This window comes from Neoarius graeffei, chromosome 3 (assembly GCF_027579695.1).
Source record: "Neoarius graeffei isolate fNeoGra1 chromosome 3, fNeoGra1.pri, whole genome shotgun sequence".
Classification (NCBI taxonomy): Eukaryota; Metazoa; Chordata; class Actinopteri; order Siluriformes; family Ariidae; genus Neoarius; species Neoarius graeffei.
Genome location: NC_083571.1, coordinates 36,577,204 through 36,599,703, shown reverse-complemented (window position 1 = coordinate 36,599,703; position 22,500 = coordinate 36,577,204). Strand labels below are relative to the sequence as shown.

The following is a 22,500-nucleotide window of genomic DNA, read 5'->3' as shown; positions in this document are numbered from 1 at the left end:
ACAGTCTTCTGCCCTCAGCCACCAATGGCAGGCGTCCTGGAACAGTGGGTTGAAAGCAAATGGCCGGCCGACTTCCTCCAGTGTCAGCATGTGGAAACACTGATAGTGTTGTTCTGGGCGGCAGCTGACATGCTGCAAGATGGCTCACTTCAAGTCAGCATAGTTGGGTTGCCTGTCAATGGGCAGCTGTTGGCCGGTGAGCTGGGCTTCTCCAGTGAGGAGTGGCAGAAGACAAGCCACTCGTAGCTCTGCCAGTCCTCCTGCGCCTCTGCAGCTTCCTCAAAGATAACGAGGAGGGCTTCTGGGTCGTTGTGATGCCCCATCTTAGTGCGGGTGCTGACCAAGAGGTCCATGTATACCACACCAACATGAGCAAGTGCCAGAAAGCCTGACAAACATTCTGCCAAGCTTGCAACATGGCCTCAAAGCACAGCTCCTGTTCTTTGCACAGGGCGATCAGTGCTTGGTGTTGGCTTGGTTGGGCATCGGCAAGGGCATGGACAAGGTCCTTGAATGGGGAGGATTCCATGAGCGGTTACCTTCAGTGTCCCAGATGTTGGCACTAGTGTAGTATGTCCCTGAGGGTGGCTGGAACACTGAAGTGCAGACAGGCAGGAAAATGATTCAGAACACAGTCTTTTTTATTTTGACTCTTGCTTTTCAGCTTAACATCAACTTGCACATAAATACACATATACACACGCACATGCTCTGGTTGGGAGACAGCCACCTCTTTGCTCTCGCCCTCCTTTTCACTGCTCTGTCATCACAAAAACAGACACACACACAACATCAATTGACAACAGGTGTGCTCACGTTGCCACTCAACTTCCCTGACCCTGCCCATCATTCATAAACTGATGTTTGACCACACCCCCGCTGCCACACAGGGATTCCCCTTGGGAGTTCCCCTTGGAGCAGTCATGAGACAAGAACCTGAGGCAGGTGTTCAATCAAGTGGGAATAAGTGACAGACAGCTAATCCAGCCGAATTTTGCACTCACCCTTCCATATTTTTTATTATTATGGATAGGTTATATCACGAGACACAGGATTCTCAAATTAAAGAAGACATGATCCAAATGTTGGTACCAAAGAGCTGCAGGGAACTTCTGTTCCATGCAACTCCTCAGAATCCCATGGCTGGGTATCTGGGCCAGGATGAAACACTCACCTGCCTCATGGCCCATTTCTCAACTTGAGAGTAAAATCACTGAGATAAATATATTTCTGAATCTCAAGCACACACACACACACACACACACACACACACACACACACACACACACACACAATTCCTGAAATGTGTACAAACACTCATGTCACATACACGCACATTATGTCTTATTAAAATAGTTAGTGAACATATCAGATTATTAAAGCAGTGTTTCTCTCCTCTGTGTGTGAACAACAAGACCAGAAAACAACAGCGAGGCCCTGCAGCTCAGGACACACACACATGTGCACAAGCATGCATGCACACACACAATCACACACGCACATACAGACGCATGCATAAACACATACACATAAATGCATGGACACACACACACACACACACAGACACACACACATTGGAAAGTCTTTGTGGTTCGAGGGTCACTTCATAAATATAAAGAACCAAAACATCTTTCAGTTTCTGAGAAACACACGCACGCACACACACACACGCGCACGCGCACGCGCACTTACAGACACATGCATGAACACACACACATATGCATGGACACACACACATACACACACATTGGAAAGTCTTTGTGGTTAGAGGGTCTCTTCATAACCAAAACATCTTTGAGTTTCTGAGAAACACACACACACACACACACACACACACACTCCTCTTTACATGCACACAGGAAATCTAAGCTACATTCTCTCAGGCCCTGGCAGCTAAAGCCACTTCCTGTGCATCTTTAGTTACTGGTCAAACATCAGCTTTACATTGTAGATGTTAAATGATCAAAGCCATTAAGTACAGAGATGCCATGCCTCCTTCTTCCATTGCTCTATGGTCCAGTTCTTTTTGATCTATCTGTCATCTTCTTTGGCTCTACATGTTGGCCTTTTCTTTAAGCATGCTACAGTTGTCAGCTATGCAGCTGTGCATGTTTGAAGCCATCCTGCATGTTTCTTTGTTGAACCACATGGTGCCATTTGATGAAGACAGGCATGATCTACTAATCTGAGACAAGACTGCAGGTCCTCCGTCCTACAGCTATGTGCTGTAAAACATTGTAGTGACCTGCAGCTCATGAACATATCAGATAAATAAAACAATGCTTCTATCCTCCGCTATTAAAGCCTGAGAGAGAGTGTGTGTGAGTGTGTGTGTGTGTGTGTGTGTGTGTGTGTGTGTGTGTGTGTGTGTGTGTGTGTTCACCAATTTCCAGTCATCAGCTTTGTCTGTCCATAAAAACCCTCTTTTAGACTGAATAAGTTAAGGTAGATCATATGCTGTCCTGCACTGACTCTGACAGGAGAACCAGATATGATCCAGTTATTAATAATAATAATAATAATAATAATATAAAATGAACAGATGTGCATGGATGAATGAGCAACTTCACTCTGGCTGAAACAGGAAACCCACAGTGAGGCCCTGCACCTCAGGAGACACAATGACTTCCTTCAGTCACTGATCTCAGATCTGCTTTACACCCTGCAGGTTAAATCCTCAGTCACTTCGGGCAGAACTAGGTATGAAAAATCACCTTGTAATTCCACATCATATGAGTGTATGTATTACTGATCTCTCCTGTGACTCTGATATTTAATTGATGATGAATTAGATCGAAGATAAGTAACATTTATAGAAGCCCACTGTGAGGGGAAATAAATATCTGGTATTAAATGTTATAAATCTGAAGCTCACTGCTGTAGTGGCTTTTTGTTTTCAATGGAAAAAGTGTTTCTTAGCCACAAACCTGCGTTCACGACCACCAAGCTGATAAAAAAAATGTTCCATTGGCTTTCACCAATAGCGTGAAAGATTCTATCTACATCAGTCTCTTCATTTTAAAATAGTAAACATCACAGTTTAACCGCAACCAATGAGCTGTTAGAGAGCGAGAGAGAAACGTTTCACTGACGTGGACCAATCAGATTAAAGAACACACAACCGCATGAAAGAGCTTCAGCAGCACGAGCTGCTCAGCACCAGTGTCTGAGATGGAGACATCAAGAGTCGCTCTCCTCGCTCTTGTGTGTAAGTCACATTGAACTTTTACACACTTTCTAAAGAATTAAAACTTGCTGTGAGGTTGTGCAGAAGTTTGTACTCCCTCCTCAGTGTACTGTAAAGTGTGATGTTGTGTTGCAGGTGTTGTGTTCCCCAGTCAGAAGAGGATCTCTGGAGCAGAAGTGGAGAAGCGAGTCAGACGAGGAGACGACGTCACTCTCTACTCCGACTGTGTTTGGAAAAGTGGACTTTATACAGTGTGGTTTAGAAACTGCTCACGTCAGAATCAACCTCGTTTCATGATGTCAACTCAAAATTTGATACGTGATGTTTCTCCACGTTTCTTATTTGTGTTTAACGGCTCCACTAACACACACAATCTCCTGATTAAGAACGTCACAGAATCAGATCTGGGCCTGTACTACTGCGCTATACATGAGGAAATAGTTTCAGATTTAAAAGATGGCCTCATAGTTCAGAGTGCTGTGTATCATTATGGAAACAGATCCACTCGACTCTCTCTACTCGGTAAGATTGTCTAAATAATTATTTAAGTTTTTTGTCTTTACTGATATTTTGCAAAATTGATACATCTTTAAGATTATTCAAGTAAAACTGAAAAAATGTTGTGGTGACATTTTTAGACTCAGAAGATTTTTTTGTTTTTTTTGTGTGTGTGTTTTCCTGAGCAGAATCCTGTCCAACTGGGTGTGAACCCTGTGTATCAGAGTGGAGTGTTAGCTGGAAGCTGATGTTGAGTGTGTGTGCTGTGTGTGTTCTCCTCTCCTCACTCCTCTCCTCCATCTGTGTGTACTGCCTCTGCACAAACACCACTAAAGGTACTCACACACTCGCTCTCAGCACTAACACTGTTTCACCTTTCAATACAATCAGAATGAACTTTTCTCGTCACCATTAAGGAGGTCTATCTCCTCACCTGTCAAGCATTTTGTTGGCCAATTCAGAAAACTCCGCCTCTGATCACCATTTAGGCATTTTGTCTGAAATATTTGGGGCGTGGCTTCATCCAGACAGCTTTAAATAATCTTCAGCAAATGGTTTCACTCTTTTAAGATTAAAGATAACATCATTTCATTCACAGCAAAATTCAAACCTGATCTGGAAGGAAGTCACAAAAGGACGACTCGGAGACGTGATGAGGTTGGAGTCGATGAGGTTTGTTATGCCTCGTTGGACATCCAGAACCTCAAGAAGAAGACGAAGAGGAAGAAGAGAGTTCAGCACTCTGATTTTAGCACGTATTCAGAGGTCAGAACTGAGAGAACTGAGAGATGCTGAGGAGGAGGAGTTAATGAATTCTGAAATTTGCATTAGATCACAGTGTATTATTTTAATAAACTTTTTTTTTACATCTTAATGACAATAATAGAGAGTGAAATTAATTTTAAATGCTTGGTGCCTGTGAATCATGGTTTAATTCTTGAAATTTCTCATTATTTTTAGATTAATTGTAAGAGTGAAACTGATTGCATTGTTAAAAATACATTTGTATCAAAATACCTTGTTGGTATATTCTTACTGATTTAAAAAAAAAAAACCAAATACATAATATTCACTTCTCATTTAAAGCCTTTTTTCAGATTTGTCGAATTCTCTAGTGGTGGCATGATGGTGTAGTGGTTAGCACTGATGCCTCACAGCACGAAGGTTCTGGGTTCGAGCCCCGTGGCCGACGAGGGCCTTTCTGTGTGGAGTTTGCATGTTCTCCCTGTGTCTGTGTGGATTTCTTCCGGGTGCTCCAGTTTCCCCCACAGTCCAAAGAAATGCAGGTTAGGCTAATTGGTGGCTCTAAATTGACCGTAGGTGTGAATGCGAATGGTTGTTTATCTCTATGTATCAGCCCTGCGATGATCTGGTGACTTGTCCAGTGTGTACCCCACCTCTCGTCCATAGACAGCTGGGATAGGCTCCAGCTTGCATGCGACCCTGCACAGGATAAGCGGTAATGGATGGATGATGGACGTAATTCTCTGGTGAAGATTAATTGTGGGACTTATTGTGAAATATAAAAGGACAAGTTTTTAAGGGCGGAACATGAACACTAACGACCCAACCAAGAGAGGTGTTTGAGGAATTTAAACTGTGTGGGAGGGAGGAAGAAGAGGGAGAGTGAGTGGTTTAGTGGAGCAAGTGGGTTTGGGATGAAGTCTGTCTGGGAATATAAAATAGTTGTGTTCAAATGAGGAAGAATTTTTCTCCTTGTGTCATATTCTGTTACTCAAGGTGTTGGCCAAAGACCTGGCCAAGAACTCCTGATTTCATTCAATGAAGTATAGTATAATGTCATGATCTAGATAAGTGTGAAGTGCCTCCATCCTCAACCTATGTGCTGCAAAGTAGCAGGAGAGCTGGGCAGGTATCAGGACTATTGAGATACTGGAAGGTTGCAGGTTCTCAGTGAAAGCCGTTATACAGGGTATAAGACAGACAGAATCATCTTGTTGTACAAAAAGGCTATTTTTGGGTGGTGTTCAGGGGGCATGTAAACCAACCAGTAGTCTGTATTTAGTTCCAGCATTACGATAAATGCAAACTTCTTAAAGCAGATACACAGAGCCATGGCCTCACTTTTAGTTTATAAATGCCTTGAGACCTTAAGAATGGCACAGGAATAGTTTTAACCGCTAACGATGAATCTAATATAGTAATTTTTATAATTAAAGTGAATTATATCGGTAGCGGTCTGAGTGAATGACTTTGACGTCCATAACGTCACAACAGCAAGTCTATCGGTCTCATCGCCATTTCCGCGATACTAAAACACAGAGCTGACTGTCACTATGATACTCAATTTTGAGCTAATTTATCACCATGCCGCATAGATGTGTTGCTGGCGGGTGCAGCAACACGACAGAAGGTGGATTTACGTTCCATTCATGGCCCAAGAATGTTCAAACTGCAAAGATTTGAACGCGTTTTGTGAGAAATTCATGGACACATTGGGCGCCTATAAAGTGGTCTCTCCTCTGCTCTGCACATTTTACTGAAGACTTGTATGAAACCTCTGATCTGTTGAGGAGCGTTGGCTATAAGCCCGTATTGAAAGAGGGTGCAGCACCAACAATCAAAGAAAAATAAAACAAGAAAAGGAAAGTTTCATCTCATCATCTCTAGCCGCTTTATCCTTCTACAGGGTCGCAGGCAAGCTGGAGCCTATCCCAGCTGACTACGGGCGAAAGGCGGGGTACACCCTGGACAAGTCGCCAGGTCATCACAGGGCTGACACATAGACACAGACAACCATTCACACTCACATTCACACCTACGGTCAATTTAGAGTCACCAGTTAACCTAACCTGCATGTCTTTGGACTGTGGGGGAAACCGGAGCACCCGGAAGAAACCCACGCAGACACGGGGAGAACATGCAAACTCCACACAGAAAGGCCCTCGTCGGCCACAGGGCTTGAACCCGGACCTTCTTGCTGTGAGGCGACAGCGCTAACCACTACACCACCATGCCGCCCGAAAAGGAAAGTATTTATTTTTGTTAAAGTGAGTTCAGTTGCACCAGTCCTCCTGGAGCGTGAGCCGAGGATTGTTGGTAAAACCCAGGACAGAACGGGACAGGACATATCACTCGGGCAGTGACCTCCCCGCAGTTGTTGATAAAAACAGTGACATCCCGTTCCATCCCGGGTTTTAGTAATTGCCTGAGCCGAGCAGTAATGGCAGAGTACTCTGTATGGACAAAACAATGGAAACAGCTGTCTTATTTCTAAACTGGATATTGCTGCCATCTCGCCCTTACGTGGAAGAAGTGAATGAATGGAGAACTGAACGAACAACTGAAAGTCAGATTGTTTCAAAGCAATCAGGCACAAGGTCGGCCTTCAAGAAGCAAGAACACAGACGGGTAAGCTCCGACTCTCATTTGGATATAAAACAACACGTTGTTTACCTGCATTTAGATTAATACATGTAACTTGTATTGTGTGTTTAAGTTACTGGTATAAGATTATTTAATTTGCTTCAGAATGTGATTGTCTCAGTTCATTTGATTATATAATTAGTCTTTTACGTTTTATCAGTGAAAATGCATGCATGTACATGTATGTTGCGTAAGTTATAATGCCTATCCTGTTTTAATGAGAGTCAACCCACAATCAATGAAGTCAAATCAGTCTTAGTTGAGCAAGTTGGTAATGGTATTTCTTACTTTCACCATAAATTTTTATTTACATGACTTTGGTCTATAGCTGTAAAAGGCCTCGGCCTTAAAACTGGTTACCACTGTGACGTCACACACTCAGGGCTGGCTGGCTCAGCGGGGCAGCTCGAATGCCAACTTTGCGGTCAATTTTAACTCTCAGAAATATAAACTTTGATTACCATTTATGCAGCACACAAGAGTCAAGGGTGGAGATACTATCCACTCAGAAATTTATTTAAAAATAAAGGTTCTGCATATCTCCTTTAAGCTGCTTCAGCTCATCCACATCAAACCAGCAGGTAAGGCCTGATGATTCTCACCTGTGTCTTATTTCCGCTAGTTGACTATTTGTCTTTTTGTGCTTTCACTGACTTCCATCTCCGTTGGGGTGACGGTAGCTGGTGGAGTTTGCAAGGCATGTAGGAACACATGCAATCTCACACTCACACACACACACACACAAAATGGAAAGTTTTTGTGGTTAGAGATGGTCACTTCATAAATACAAAGAACCAAAACTCCTTTCAGTTTCTTAGAAACACACACACACACACACACACACACACACACACACACACACACACACACACACACACACTCCTCTCTTCATGTACACAGGAAACAAAAGCTACATTCTCTCTGGCCCTGGTAGTTAAAGCCACTTCCTGTGCATCTTTAGTTACTGAGCTAACATCAGCTTTACATTGTGGAAGTCACATGATCAAAGCTATTAAGAACAGAGACACTGATCTTGGATCAGCTGAAACACACACTGGATAGATTCACTTAATTTACTCACTCAGGTTTCCCAATCTGCTTTCGTCTCACAAACAAAATGTACTAATTTGGCTCAAACTTAGAGTCACCAGATAAAACACCTGACCGGCTGACCAATGAGGTGTAAGAAAGATCAGAATGATGAAAAAATCACAAAGTGTTAAAAGACAGGTGAGGTTTGTTCGTCTCCTGCTTGTCTAAACATCACAGTTTAACCGCAACCAATGAGCTGTTAGAGAGCGAGAGAGAAACGTTCCACTGACGTGGACCAATCAGATTAAAGAACACACAACCGCATGAAAGAGCTTCAGCAGCACGAGCCGCTCAGCACCAGTGTCTGAGATGGAGACATCAAGAGTCGCTCTCATCGCTCTCGTGTGTAAGTCACATTGAACTTTTACACACTTTCTAAAGAATTAAAACTCGCTGTGGGGTTGTGCAGAAGTTTGTACTCCTTCCTCAGTGTACTGGAAAGTGTGATGTTGTGTTGCGTTCTCCAGTCAGAAGAGGATCTCTGGAGCAGAAGTGGAGCTGAGAGTCAGACGAGGAGATATCACCACTCTCTACTCCGACAGTGTTTGGAAAAGTGGATTTTTGACAGTGTGGTTTAGAAACTGCTCACATGAGAATCACCCTCGTTTCATGATGTCAGCTCAAAATTTGATGCATGATGTTTCTCCACATTACTCGTTTGTGTTTAACGGCTCCACCAACACACACAATCTCCTGATTAAGAACATCACAGAATCAGATCTGGGCCTGTACTACTGCGCTATACAGTGGGGCAAAAAAGTATTTAGTCAACCACCAATTGTGCAAGTTCTCCCACTTAAAAAGATGAGAGAGGCCTGTAATTTTCATCATAGGTACACTTCAACTATGAGATACAGAATGGGGGGAAAGAATCCAGGAAATCACATTGTAGGATGTTTAATGAATTAATTTGTAAATTCCCCAGTAAAATAAGTATTTGGTCACCTACAAACAAGCAACATTTCTGGCTCTCACAGACCTGTAACTTCTTCTTTAAGAGGCTCCTCTGTCCTCCACTCGTTACCTGTATTAATGGCACCTGTTTGAACTCATTATCATTATAAAAGACACCTGTCCACAACCTCAAACAGTCACACTCCAAACTTCACTATAGCCAAGACCAAAGAGCTGTCAAAGGACACCAGAAACAAAATTGTAGACCTGCACCAGTCTGGGAAGACTGAATCTGCAATATGTAAGCAGCTTGGTGTGAAGAAATCAACTGTGGGGGCAATTATTAGAAAATAGAAGACATACAAGACCACGGATAATCTCCCTCGATCTGGGGCTCCACGCTAGATCTCACCCCGTGGGGTCAAAATGATCACAAGAACAGTGAGCAAAAATCCCAGAACCACACGGGGGGACCTAGTGAATGGCCTGCAGAGAGCTGGGACCAAAGTAACAAAGGCTACCATCAGTAACACACTACGCCGCCAGGGACTCAAATCCTGCAGTGCCAGACTTGTCCAGGCCCATCTGAAGTTTGCTAGAGAGCATTTGGATGATCCAGAAGAGGATTGGGAGAATGTCATATGGTCAGATGAAACCAAAATAGAACTTTTTGGTAAAAACTCAACTTGTCATGTTTGGAAGAGAAAGAATGCTGAGTTGCATCCAAAGAACACCATACCTACTGTGAAGCATGGGGGTGGAAACATCATGCTTTGGGGCTGTTATTCTGCAACGGGACCAGGACGACTGATCCGTGTAAAGGAAAGAATGAATGGGGCCATGTATCGTGAGATTTTGAGTGAAAACCTCCTTCCATCAGCAAGGGCATTGAAGATGAAATGTGGCTGGGTCTTTCAGCATGACAATGATCCCAAACACACCGCCTGGGCAACGAAGGAGTAGCTTCGTAAGAAGCATTTCAAGGTCCTGGAGTGGCCTAGCCAGTCTCCAGATCTCAACCTCATAGAAAATCTTTGGAGGGAGTTGAAAGTTCATGTTGCCCAGCGACAGCCCCAAAACATCACTGCTCTAGAGGAGATCTGCATGGAGGAATGGGCCAAAATACCAGCAACAGTGTGTGAAAACCTTGTGAAGACTTACAGAAAATGTTTGACCTCTGTCATTGCCAACAAAGGGTATATAACAAAGTATTGAGATGAACTTTTGTTATTGACCAAATACTTATTTTCCACCATAATTTGCAAATAAATTCTTTAAAAATCAGACAATGTGATTTTCTGGATTTTTTTCCCCTCATTTTGACTCTCATAGTTGAGGTATAGACCCTTCCCACTGACGTCACCGGAAACCGGAAGTAAACAGACCCTGCGCCATATTGGAAGACCAACAAACTCGTGATCAGGGGGAAATAACGGCAGCGCGCGGAATTTAAACCCACGAGGTACTTGATTCATCATAAACCTACAATGGTAAACTTTTGTGCTGTGTTAGGGTGTTCCAACAAAGCTGATGGGAAAGGTGAAAAGAAGTCGTTCTTCAGAATACCAGCTGTGATTGAGACACAAGGGGAGCAAACTAAGGAACTTTCTGCCAGGAGACAGAGAATAAGTGCATTACTGAGTGTCTGTGAACAAAGGAGAGCCTGAATGTTGCAACCTCCCTATTGGCTGTTTATTGGCTGTTTGTAAAAATGTATCAATTGTTGCCCTTCCCACGGGAATCATCGCGGACTTGAGAGACAAGACCTGACGAGTTAGTTCGTTGGTAGCAGAACAAAATGTCTGGACACAAATCGGGTTTTCAGAAAAGGAAAGAAAATAAACACAGGGTCAAAAATACAAAACAGGAGGCAGAAAATGCAAAACGAGTTAAGGTAGGACAAATGGTTACTTTTCTGAGGCAGCCCGCCGTGGCTGCAGGCTTTCAGTTGTGTCATTGAATGGTTACTTTTCTGAGGCAGCCCGCCGTGGCTGCCTGCAGGCTTATTTATTATAGCCCATTTAGTTAAAATAGTTGATCTAAAATGTTTATAGTTATAGTTATGTGATGGTTGTCCTCAGTGTTCGAACTATGCCGATATTTTCGGGGGGGTCCCTTTTTTTCCCTGGGGAGGGGGGGTGCTTGCGCTTGTCTCGGAGCGCGGATCTCCAAACACATGAGAAGCCTATCTTACACACATATCACACGGACTCCACACCTCCACACACGCATCGCATCTGAAGTCATAACTCATCAGGGGAAATCGTGTCCGCATTGGCATGTTCAAAAAACAACCTCGCATCAACAATGATACCACACGCAAGAAAAAAAACAGTCAGGCTACTCAACAACCAACCTGGCAGCAGCAGTCATTGTCATATTGGTTTATTTTATCTTTGATGTAAACACAACACTTTGGATATGCAAATGCTTCCCGTTACACACGATTGCTATGTCAATAAACATCATTTTGCCAATATTTTAGAGACCCCCCAACATGTCCCGAATCATGTTTTCAAGGGATCTCATGTCTGTTTCAGGGGATCTCGGACACTGGTTGTCCTGATTTAGACTGGTGTTTTTTTGTTTTTTTTTTGGGGGGGGGGTTGCGCGATGTTGCACCCGGGTCCAGATTAGGGCAGAACCGGCCCTGGCTACATTTCAGGTGTAGTTTGTTTTATGTATGTATGTACTTGCATAGATGTGTACTTGGTCTTCCAATATGGCGAGTACCGAAATCTCGCAGCGCGGTGATGTCATGCAGGATCCCTCTATACCTATGATGAAAATTACAGGCCTCTCTCATCTTTTGAAGTGGGAGAACTTGCACAATTGGTGACTGACTAAATACTTTTTTGCCCCACTGTACATGAGAAAATAGTTTCAGATTTAAAACATGGCCCCATAGTTCAGAGTGCTGTGTATCATTATGGAAACAGATCCACTCGACTCTCTCTCCTCGGTAAGATTGTCTAATAATTATTTAAATTTTTTGTCTTTACTGATGTTTTGTAAAATTGATACATCTTTACAAGCAAAATTTTGTGTGTGTGTATGTGTGTGTGTGTGCAGAATCCTGTCCCAGCGTGTGTGACCTGTGTGTATCAGAGTTGAATGGAATGGAGTGGAGTCACCCAGGCTTATAGCGTTGGCTATAAGCCCGGGTGCAGTATCAACAATTAAAGAAAAATAAAACAAGAAAAGGAAAGTATTTATTTTATTTTATTTTTAAGAGAGTTTTATTTATTTTAAGAGAGTTCAGTTGCACCAGTCCTCCTGGAGCGTGAGCCGAGGATTGTTGGTAAAACCCAGGACAGAACGGGACAGGACATATCACTCGGGCAGTGACCTCCCCGCAGTTGTTGCTAAAAACGGTGACATCCCGTTCCATCCCGGATTTTAGTAATTGTCTGAGCTGAGCAGTAATGGCAGAGTACTCTGTAAAGACAAAATAGAGAATGAGTGGAGCAGCCGTCTTATTTCTAAACTGGATATTGCTGCCTTCTCGCCCTTACGTGGAAGAAGTGAATGAACGAAGAACTGAACGAACAACTGAAAGTCAGATTGTTTCAAAACAATCGGCCACAAGGTCGGCCTTCAAGAAGTGAGAACACAGACGGGTAAGCTCCGACTCTCATTTGGATAAAAAACAACAAACCAACATGTTGTTTACTTGCATTTAGATTAATACATGTAACTTGTATTGCGTGTTTAAGTTACCAGTATAAGATTATTTAATTTGCTTCAGAATGTGATTGTCTTAGTTCATCTGATTATTTAATTAGCCTTTTATGTTTTATCAGTGAAAATGCATGCATGTACATGTATGATGCATAAGTTATAACACCTATCCTGTTTTAATGAGAGTCAACCCACAATCAGTGAAGTCAAATCAGTCTTAGTTGAGCAAGTCGGTAACGGTATTTCTTACTTTCACCATAAATTTTTATGACTTTGGTCTATAGCTGTAAAAGGCCTCGGCCTTAAAACCGGTTACTGCTGTGACGTCACACACTCAGGGCTGGCTGGCTCAGCGGGGCAGCTCGAATGCCAACTTTGCGGTCGATTTTAACTCTCAAAAATATAAACTTTGATTCCCATTTATGCAGCACACAAGAGTCAAGGGTGGAGATACTATCCACTCAGAAATTTATTTAAAATTAAAGGTTCTGCGTATCTCCTTTAAGCTGCTTCAGCTCATCCACATCGAACCGGCAAGTAAGGCCTGATGATTCTCACCTGTGTCTTATTTCTGCTAGTCGACCATTTGCCTCTTTGTGCTTTCACTGACTTCCATCTCCGTTGGGGTGACGGTAGCTGGTGGAGCTTGCAAGGCACGTAGGAACACATGCAATCTCACACTCACACACACAAAATGGAAAGTTTTTGTGGTTAGAGACGGTCACTTCATAAATACAAAGAACCAAAACACCTTTCAGTTTCTGAGAAAAACACATGCGCATGCACACACACACACACACACACGCACTCCTCTATACATGTACACAGGAAACAAAGCTACATTCTCTCTCGTCCTGGCAGCTAAAGCCACTTCCTGTGCATCTTAAGTTACTGATCTAACATCAGCTTTACATTGTAGAAGTCACATGATCAAAGCTATTAAGAACAGAGACACTGATCTTGGATCAGCTGAAACACACACTGGATAGATTCACTTAATTTACTCACTCAACCTCGTTTCATGATGTCAACTCAAAATTATGATGTTTCTCCCACATTACTCGTTTGTGTTTAACTTCTCCACCAACACACACAATCTCCTGATTAAGAAAGTCACAGAATCAGATCTGGGCCTGTACAACTGTGCTATACATGAGAAAATAGTTTCAGATTTAAAACATGGCCCCATAGTTCAGAGTGCTGTGTATCATTACAGAAACAGATCCACTTGACTCTCTCAACTCGGTAAGATTGTCTAATAATTATTTACATTTTTTGTCTTTACTGATGTTTCATAAAATTGATACATCTTTAAGATTATCCAAATAAAACTGAAAAATGTTCTGGTGACATTTTTAGACTCAGAAGTTTTTTTTGTGTGTGTGTGTGTTTTTTCCTGAGCAGAATCCTGTCCAACTGGGTGTGAACCCTGTGTATCAGAGTGGAGTGTTAGCTGGAAGCTGATGTTGAGTGTGTGTGCTGTGTGTGTTCTCCTCTCCTCACTCCTCTCCTCCATCTGTGTGTACTGCCTCTGCACAAACACCACTAAAGGTACTCACACACTCGCTCTCAGCACTAACACAGTTTCACTATTCAATACAATCAGAGTTAACTTTTCTCGTCACCATTAAGGAGGTCTATCTCCTCACCTGTCAAGCATTTTGTTGGCTAATTCAGAAAACTCCGCCTCTGATCACCATTTAGACATTTTGTCTGAAGTATTTGGGGTGTGGCTTCATCCAGACAGCTTTAAATAATCTTCAGCAAATGGTTTCTCTCTTTTAAGATTAAAGATAACATCATTTAATTCACAGCAAAATTTAAACCTGATCTGGCAGGAAGTCACAAAAGGACGACTCGGAGACGTGATGAGGTTGGAGACGATGAGGTTTGTTACGCCTCGTTGGACATACAGAACCTCAAGAAGAAGACGAAGAGCAAGAAGAGAGCTCAGCACTCTGATTTTAGCATGTATTCAGAGGTCAGAACTGAGAGAACTGAGAGATCCTGAGGAGGAGTTAATGAATTCTGAAATTTGTATTAGATCACAGTGTATTATTTTAATAAACTTTTTTTTTTTTACATCTTAATGACAATAATAGAGAGTGAAATGAATTTTAAATGCTTGGTGCCTGTGAATCATGGTTTAATTGCTGAAGTTTCTCATTATTTTTAGATTAATTGTAAGAGTGAAATTGTTTGCATTGTTAAAAATACATTTGCATTAAAATACCTTGTTGTTATATTCTTACTCATGTGTAAAAAACCCAAATACATTATATTCACTGCTCATTTACAGCCTTTTTTCAGATTTGTGGAATTCTCTAGTGGCGGCACGGTGGTGTAGTGGTTAGCACTGATGCCTCAAAGCAAGAGGGTTCTGGGTTCGAGCCAAGTGGCCAATGGGGGCCTTTCTCTGTGGAGTTTGCATGTTCTCCCTGTGTCTGCGTGGGTTTCCTTCAGGTGCTCTGGTTTCCCCCACAGTCCAAATGCATGCAGTTTAGGCTAATTGGTGGCATGAAATTGACCATGGGTGTGAATGTGAATCGTTGTTTATCTCTATGTATCAGCCCTGAGATGATCTGGTGACTTGTCCAGGGTGTACCCCACCTCTCGTCCATAGACAGCTGGGATAGGCTTCAGCTTGCCTGTGACCCTGCACAGGATAAGCAGTTATGGATAATGGATGGATGATGGATGTAATTCTCTGGTGAAGATGAATTGTGGTACTTATTGTGAAATATAAAAGGACAAGTTTTTATGGGCGGGACATGAACACTAACCACCCAACCAAGTGAGGTGTTTGAGGAATTTAACTGTGTGGGAGGGAGGAAGAGGAAGGAGAGTGAGTGGTTTAGTGGAGCAGGTGGGTTTGGGATGAAGTCTGTCTGAGAATATAAAATAGATGTGTTCAAATGAGGAAGAATTTTTCTCCTTGTGTCATATTCTGTTACTCAAGGTGTTGAACAAGGACCTGGCCAAGAACTCCTGATTCCATTCAATGAAGGACAGCATAATGTCATGATCTAGATAAGTGTGAAGCACCTCCATCCTCCAGCTATGTGCTGCAAAGTAGCAGGAGAGCTGGGCAGGTATCAGGACTATTGAGACACTGGAAGGTTGCAGGTTCTCAGTGAAAGCCATTATACAGGGTATAAGACAGACAGAATCATCTTCTTGTACAAAAAGGCTATTTTTGTGTGGTGTTCACAGGGCATGTAAACCAACCAGTAGTCTGTATTTGGTTCCAACATTACGATAAATGCAAACTTCTTAAAGTGTATGTGCAGAGCCATGGCCTCATTTTTAGTTTATAAATGCCTTGAGACCTCAAGAATGGCACAGGAATAGTTTTAAGCATTAACAATAGATCTAATAAAGTAATTTTTATGATTTAAGTGATTCATATAGGTAGTGGTCTGAGTGAATGACATTGCCGTCCGTAACGTCACAACAGCAAGTCTATCGGTCTCATCGCCATTTCCGCTATACTAAAACACAGAGCTGACTGTCACTCCGATCCTCCATTTTGAGCTAATTTATCTCCATGCCACACAGATGTGGTTTTCGCCGGTGCAGCAACACGACAGAAATTGGATTTCATCCCGTTCCATCCTGGGTATCAGTAATTGCCTGAGCCGAGCAGTAATGGCGGCGCACACAATATGGAGAGAATGAGTGTAGCAGCCGTCTTATTTCTAAACTGGGTATTGCTGCCATCTTGCCCTTACAGTACGTGGAAGAAGTGAATGAACAGAGAACTGAACGAACAATTGAAAGTCAGATTGGTTCAAAACAATCGGCCAGATGATCGGACTTCAAGAAGTGAGAACACAGACGGGTAAGCTGCGACTCTCATTTGGATAAAAAACAACAAAAACAACATGTTGTTTACCTGCATTTAGATTAATTTATGTAACGTGTATTGCAGTGGCGGCTGGTAGTCTTTCACACAGGGGAGGCTGGTCGGTTACGATATTTCCAGATTTTAAAAGAAAAAAGAAAAAAAAACATCAATTTTGCCCGTACTCTTGCCTCTGATCTGGCTGATTGTTGGCAGGGTCACAAACTGTGAAATAACAGGTTCTTTTGGCCCATTAGCCTACTGTCCAATATACATGATGGTGGTGTTGGGGGGGGTATATTTTAACATTTTATATTTTAAAATTGTGGCATGTGGCATGTTGTTTAAAAATTGATCATTATTGAAAGCAGCTCTTTGTCAGGAACCTCAGCAGTAACAGCAGAGTGTTCTGGAATAGGCACAAGCACTGACCTTGGGGAGCCAAACATAGAGCTGGGTGCCACACATTTCATTCAATGACACTTTCCCTATATTTTACTTATTTTGACTGAGAAATGTTTTATTGACAATTTTGATAACCCTTCACTTTTAATCCAGGTCTGTAGTGTGAAATGTTCTCAGCTGTGTTTTTGTTTAAAAATGTTTTCCAAATTGTAGCTGTGTTTAATTCATATCCAGAAAATATATATTCCAATATAATATACTCAGCATAAACATTTTAAATAGATTCTATATTTTTGGTCCATCCATGACATATTACTAAAGTAGCCTATTTACTGTTGTTGATGTGGGTCACTTGCTGTTAGCCAATTCACTTTCTCGTACCAGGAGAGCTGAAAGGAATGAGTATTATTCCCTACCTTTTTCACCAAGTCAATGTGAGGCGTTGGTCTACTGTGCTCTTTAATTTAAATTTTTTCCTCAAAAGGAAGACTGGCAAATGGCTTCGCCAAAATTAAATCAGCAATGCTTGGCATCCGTGCGCAGCTTTCTTGCTAGCTGACTAGCCCCCTCAAGTTCAAGTTCAGTCACTCAAATAAACAAAATTTCTGGAACTAAGATAGCAAACTTGACAACACTATATTTACACTTTATTTTTTATTTCATTTTCTTTCTTTCTATTTTCATTTCATTTATTTATGTATTTTTGTGCGTATTTGTGTAGTTTGATGTTTGTTTGAGTGTTTTGTCCGCCGGTTGGGGTGTGGCTCCGGACCCAGTTTTGGGCGTTGGTTTCCCTCCAGGCCTTGGTTCGCCGTGGGTGATGCCTGCACTCCCGGCTGTTGGACTGCAGTGAGCTCGTTGCTCGTTTGGCATCGTGGTTGTCCAGCGCTCTGTGCTTTGACGCTTGGCGTGATGTTCCGGGCGGTGTTGCTCGGTGGTGTCGTGGTGGATGTGCAGGCGGTTTGGGACACACCAGCGCTCTGCATTGGCGGAGCTTCTCTGCTCGCTTTGTGGATCCACGGCGTGGTGTTCGAGTGATGTGGCTGACGGCGTCGTGGCGGCGGTGCTGGAGATGTGGGACTTGTTTTCATGCGCCTTTTAGTGGGACTGTGGCTGCTACACCACAGGAATTACATCCTGACCCCTACTTGGTGGACTTTTTATTTTTATTTTTATTTAATTATTATTTTTATTTTCTTTATTTTTTCTTTTTCTATAATTGTTGTAAAGCATCTTTGAGTGTCTAGAAAAGCACTATATAAAACGAATGTATTATTATTATTATTATTATTATTATTATTATTATTATTATTTACAATGAAAATATATACAAACTAAAAAAGCTGGTAGAAACTGTATGTAATGAATGAAATCGAAATGTAAGCTGATCTCTTACAATACACCACAGCACTTGCGAATCCGCATGGGACTGAACTGAAATTCACCGCTGCCTGTCTATATTTGAAACGAGCTGTCAATCAAAGAAAATATCCGGTTGCTTTCACCAATCACCAGTCTCCTCGCGGAAACTGCCATGTCCCTCCCACTGTGAGGCTCGGAGTCCGTGGGGCGGGCGTTGTCGCAGTATTTGTCCAATAACCGTCTTGCATTTTGATATTGAAAAGCGCAGAGCTCCCAAATGCCATTGAAGTCCACTGAGGCTGGGCTGCATCGCGCTGTCACGAGGGGGAAAAACTCACACACACATTAGGCGAACTGGGGAAAGTTATAATGGAATGATTTCGCACTGTAGTTGGGTTGAGCACATATATTTCTATGATTCTGGATCTGAAATAGCAATGTTATTAGGTCGGCTATAACATAAGCCTAGCGCAATTCATCCTACACGATGTTCGTCATTTTTAGAGGAGGCTGAGCCTCCCTCGTTGTCTTAGAGCAATCGCCCGTGGTGTATTGTGTGTTTAAGTTGCCGGTATAAGATTATTTAATTTGCTTCAGAGTGTGACTGTCTCAGTTCATCATTTAATGAGCCTTTTACATTTTATCGGTGAAAATGCATGCATGTACATGTATGTTGCATAAGTTATAACGCCTATCCTGTTTTAATGAGAGTCAACCCACAATCAATGAAGTCAAATCAGTCTTAGTTGAGCAAATCAGTAATGGGATTTCTTACTTTCACCATAAATTTTTATTTATATGACGTTGGTCTATAGCTGTAAATGGCCTCGGCCTTAAAACCGGTTACCGCTGTGATGTCACGCATTCAGGGCTGGCTGGCTCAGCGGGGCAGCTCGAATGGCAACTTTGCGGTTGAGTTTAAGTCTCAGAAATATAAACTTTTATTCCCATTTATGCAGCATACAAGAGTCAAGAGTGGAGATACTATCCACTCAGAAATGTATTTAAAAATAAAGGTTCTGCATATCTGCTTTAAGCTGCTTCAGCTCATCCACATCGAACCGGCAGGTAAGGCCTGATGATTCTCACCTGTGTCTTATTTCCGCTAGTCGACCATTTGCCTCTTTGTGCTTTCACTGACTTCCATCTCCTTCGGGGTGACGGTAGCTGGTGGAGCTTGCAAGGCACGTAGGAACACATGCAATCTCACACTCACACACACAAAATGGAAAGTTTTTGTGGTTAGAGACGGTCACTTCATCAATACAAAGAACCACAACACCTTTCAGTTTCTGAGAAAAACACAAGTGCACGCACACACACACACACACACACACACACACACACACACACACACACACTCCTCTATACATGTACACAGGAAACCAAGCATACGTTTTCTCAGGCCCTGGCAGCTAAAGCCACTTCCTGTGCAACTTTATTTACTGATCTATCCAGTGGCAGCTGGTGAAAAAAATTTTTGGTGGGGCTGGTGTGTGCCAATAGATTTCCTTGTGTAGTCCAGTATAAGCATTCAAATGAACAGTCAGAAAATGACAATTCCACAATAATAATTTAATTTCCTTCTCAAAATCAGCAGTTTCACAGATAAAGTAAATTAACAATTTAGAGCTATATTAGGCTCCATTTATGCTTTGGAAAGGAATGGTATCAAATACAATACAATACTCAAATACCTCTTCATTGCGCCTTCTTACAGCAATGCGTTGCCCATCGTCTAGCTGCGCCGCTATGCTAATCCTTCCAAGCGCATCTAGCTTTACGCAGGTTTCCATATGAACTCTTGATCTTTCATGTTTCTTGATGCATTCAGAGAGGTGCTTTTAAGTCAATTTGTCCAGACTGTGTCCACGTCAAATCACACCTGTCACTTTTGAAAAGGATGCAGGAGGAAACAAAAAAAGTGCATTGGCTGTTCCACAGCCTGTCAGCCATGACTTACGCTGGAACCAACTCCTACAAAAAGTCCTGTTGTAGGCTTTAACTCTCTCCTTGGTTGGCTGGTTGATGTTTATTGTCGGGTCCCAGCTCCTTAACACGGATTTTTTCCACCATCGTCCTGCTCGGGAAAGGGTAGTTCAACAAAGATCTCACCGAATTTGGTGGAAGCTGCCCCTCAACTGTCATCATCACCATCATCTTTCTGACTGACTGACCTGAGACCTCAAATTTATCACCATTGCAATCCAAAACTTTCCCACATTTTCTGTAGCAGGGAGAAATTTCCAGCGCCCCAAAACCATTAAATTCAGTGATGCTGATTGGCCAAATATTGTAAGAAATGTTGTTTAAATAATTCAGATTGCATGTAGGCACACACTATTAAGTAAAACTGACATTGATAATAAAATTTGTAAAAATATATATATATATTTGTGGCAGCAGGGGCGTGGTCGAGGGTCAGTCTGTGAATGGAGGGCAAAGTCAGGGAAGGTAAGTGGCAGAATCACTGCACCTGATGTGAATTAACTTGTGTTTGTGTGTCTTCCCCAGTAACCATGCCCTTTAAAAGGAGAGAGAGAGCAGAGAAAGGGAGCTCTCTCCCCAACCAGAACACTAGTATGTGTGTGCACGCGTGTGTGGCTGGGAGACTGTTGAAAGCTGAAAAGCTAGCAATAAAAAGAGTTTGAGAACTCAGTTCTGGCCTGCCGTGCTTCTGTGCTCCACCCACCTTCCACGATTGCTACAATATTTTATATTTTTTCCCCACCACATCTGGGAGGGCAGCGCCTGAGTGCCCTCTATGGGCCAGCCACCACTGGACCTAACATCAGCTTTACATTGTAGAAGTCACATGATCAAAGCCATTACGAAGAGAGACACTAATCTTGGATCAGCTGAAACACACACTGGATAGATTCACTTAAATTACTCACTCAGGTTTCACAATCTGCTTTTGTCTCACAAACAAAATATACTCATTTGGCTCAAACTTAGAGTCACCAGATAAAACACCTGACCTGCTGACCAATGAGGTGTAAGAAAGATCAGAGTGATGAAAAAAATCAAAAAGTGTTAAAAGGCAGGTGAGGTTTGTTCGTCTCCCGCTTGTCTAAACATCACAGTTTAACCGCAACCAATGAGCTGTTAGAGAGCGAGAGTGAAACGTTCCACTGATGTGGACCAATCAGATTAAAGAACACACAACTGCATGAAAGAGCTTCAGCAGCATGAGTCGCTCAGCACCAGTGTCTGAGATGGAGGCATCAAGAGTCGCTTTCATCACTCTCGTGTGTAAGTCACATTGAAATTTTACACACTTTCTAAAGAATTAAAACTTGCTGTGAGGTTGTTCAGAAGTTTGTACTCCCTCTTCAGTGTACTGTAAAGTGTGATATTGTGTTGCAGGTGTTGTGTTCTCCAGTCAGAAGAGGATCTCTGGAGCAGAAGTGGAGATGAGAGTCAGATAAGGAGATGATGTCACTCTCTACTCCGACTGTGTTTGGAAAAGTGGATTTTATCCAGTGTGGTTTAGAAACTGCTCACATCAGAATCAACCTCCGCTCATGTCATCTCAAAATTTGTTGCATTTTGCTTTTACATGTTACTCAGCTGTGTTTAACGGCTCCACTAACACACACAGTCTCCTGATTAAAAATGTCACAGAATCAGATCTGGGCCTGTACTACTGCGCTCTACATGAGATAATCATTTCAAATGACAAAGTCAGTGTCATAATACCCAGTGCTGTGTATCATTACAGAAACAAATCCACTCAACTTTCTCTACTCGGTAAGATTGTCTCATTATTATTATTATTATTATTATTATTATTATTATTATTATTATTATTATTATTATGTCTTTGCTGATGTTTTGTAAAATTGTGTGTGTGTGTGTGAAAAGTTTACTATCGAAACAAAGTCTGTGCTATTCCCATATTCAGGCGACGATTTCACATGGTGTATGGTGGTTAGAAAATGAGGTCCATTATATTTCCTCTGACTTGCACAGAAGGTAATTAAGGTGTAAAAAGAGACACAGTTAATTCGAGTGAAATTATACTGATACTCTCATTTGTAGCACTGGTGTTATATGCTATTGGATTTTAAAGCAATTATACACCTATCATCAATGTCCACTTCTGATGTCTGAAATCTTGTTTGGAATCCTGTCCATCTTCAGCCCA

At 42.2% G+C, this 22,500-nt stretch overlaps 1 protein-coding gene across 1 annotated transcript; it reads left to right on the top strand.

Moving 5' to 3' along the window:
• Positions 1-3,170: 3,170 nt before the first annotated feature.
• Positions 3,171-4,568, top strand: LOC132882774 (uncharacterized). The gene is made up of 4 exons (XM_060915885.1): positions 3,171-3,208; positions 3,323-3,709; positions 3,874-4,020; positions 4,284-4,568. The coding sequence occupies exons 1-4, from the start codon at positions 3,172-3,174 to the stop codon at positions 4,478-4,480; spliced, it is 768 nt and encodes a 255-aa protein (XP_060771868.1). The 5' UTR covers position 3,171; the 3' UTR covers positions 4,481-4,568.
• Positions 4,569-22,500: the final 17,932 nt, after the last annotated feature.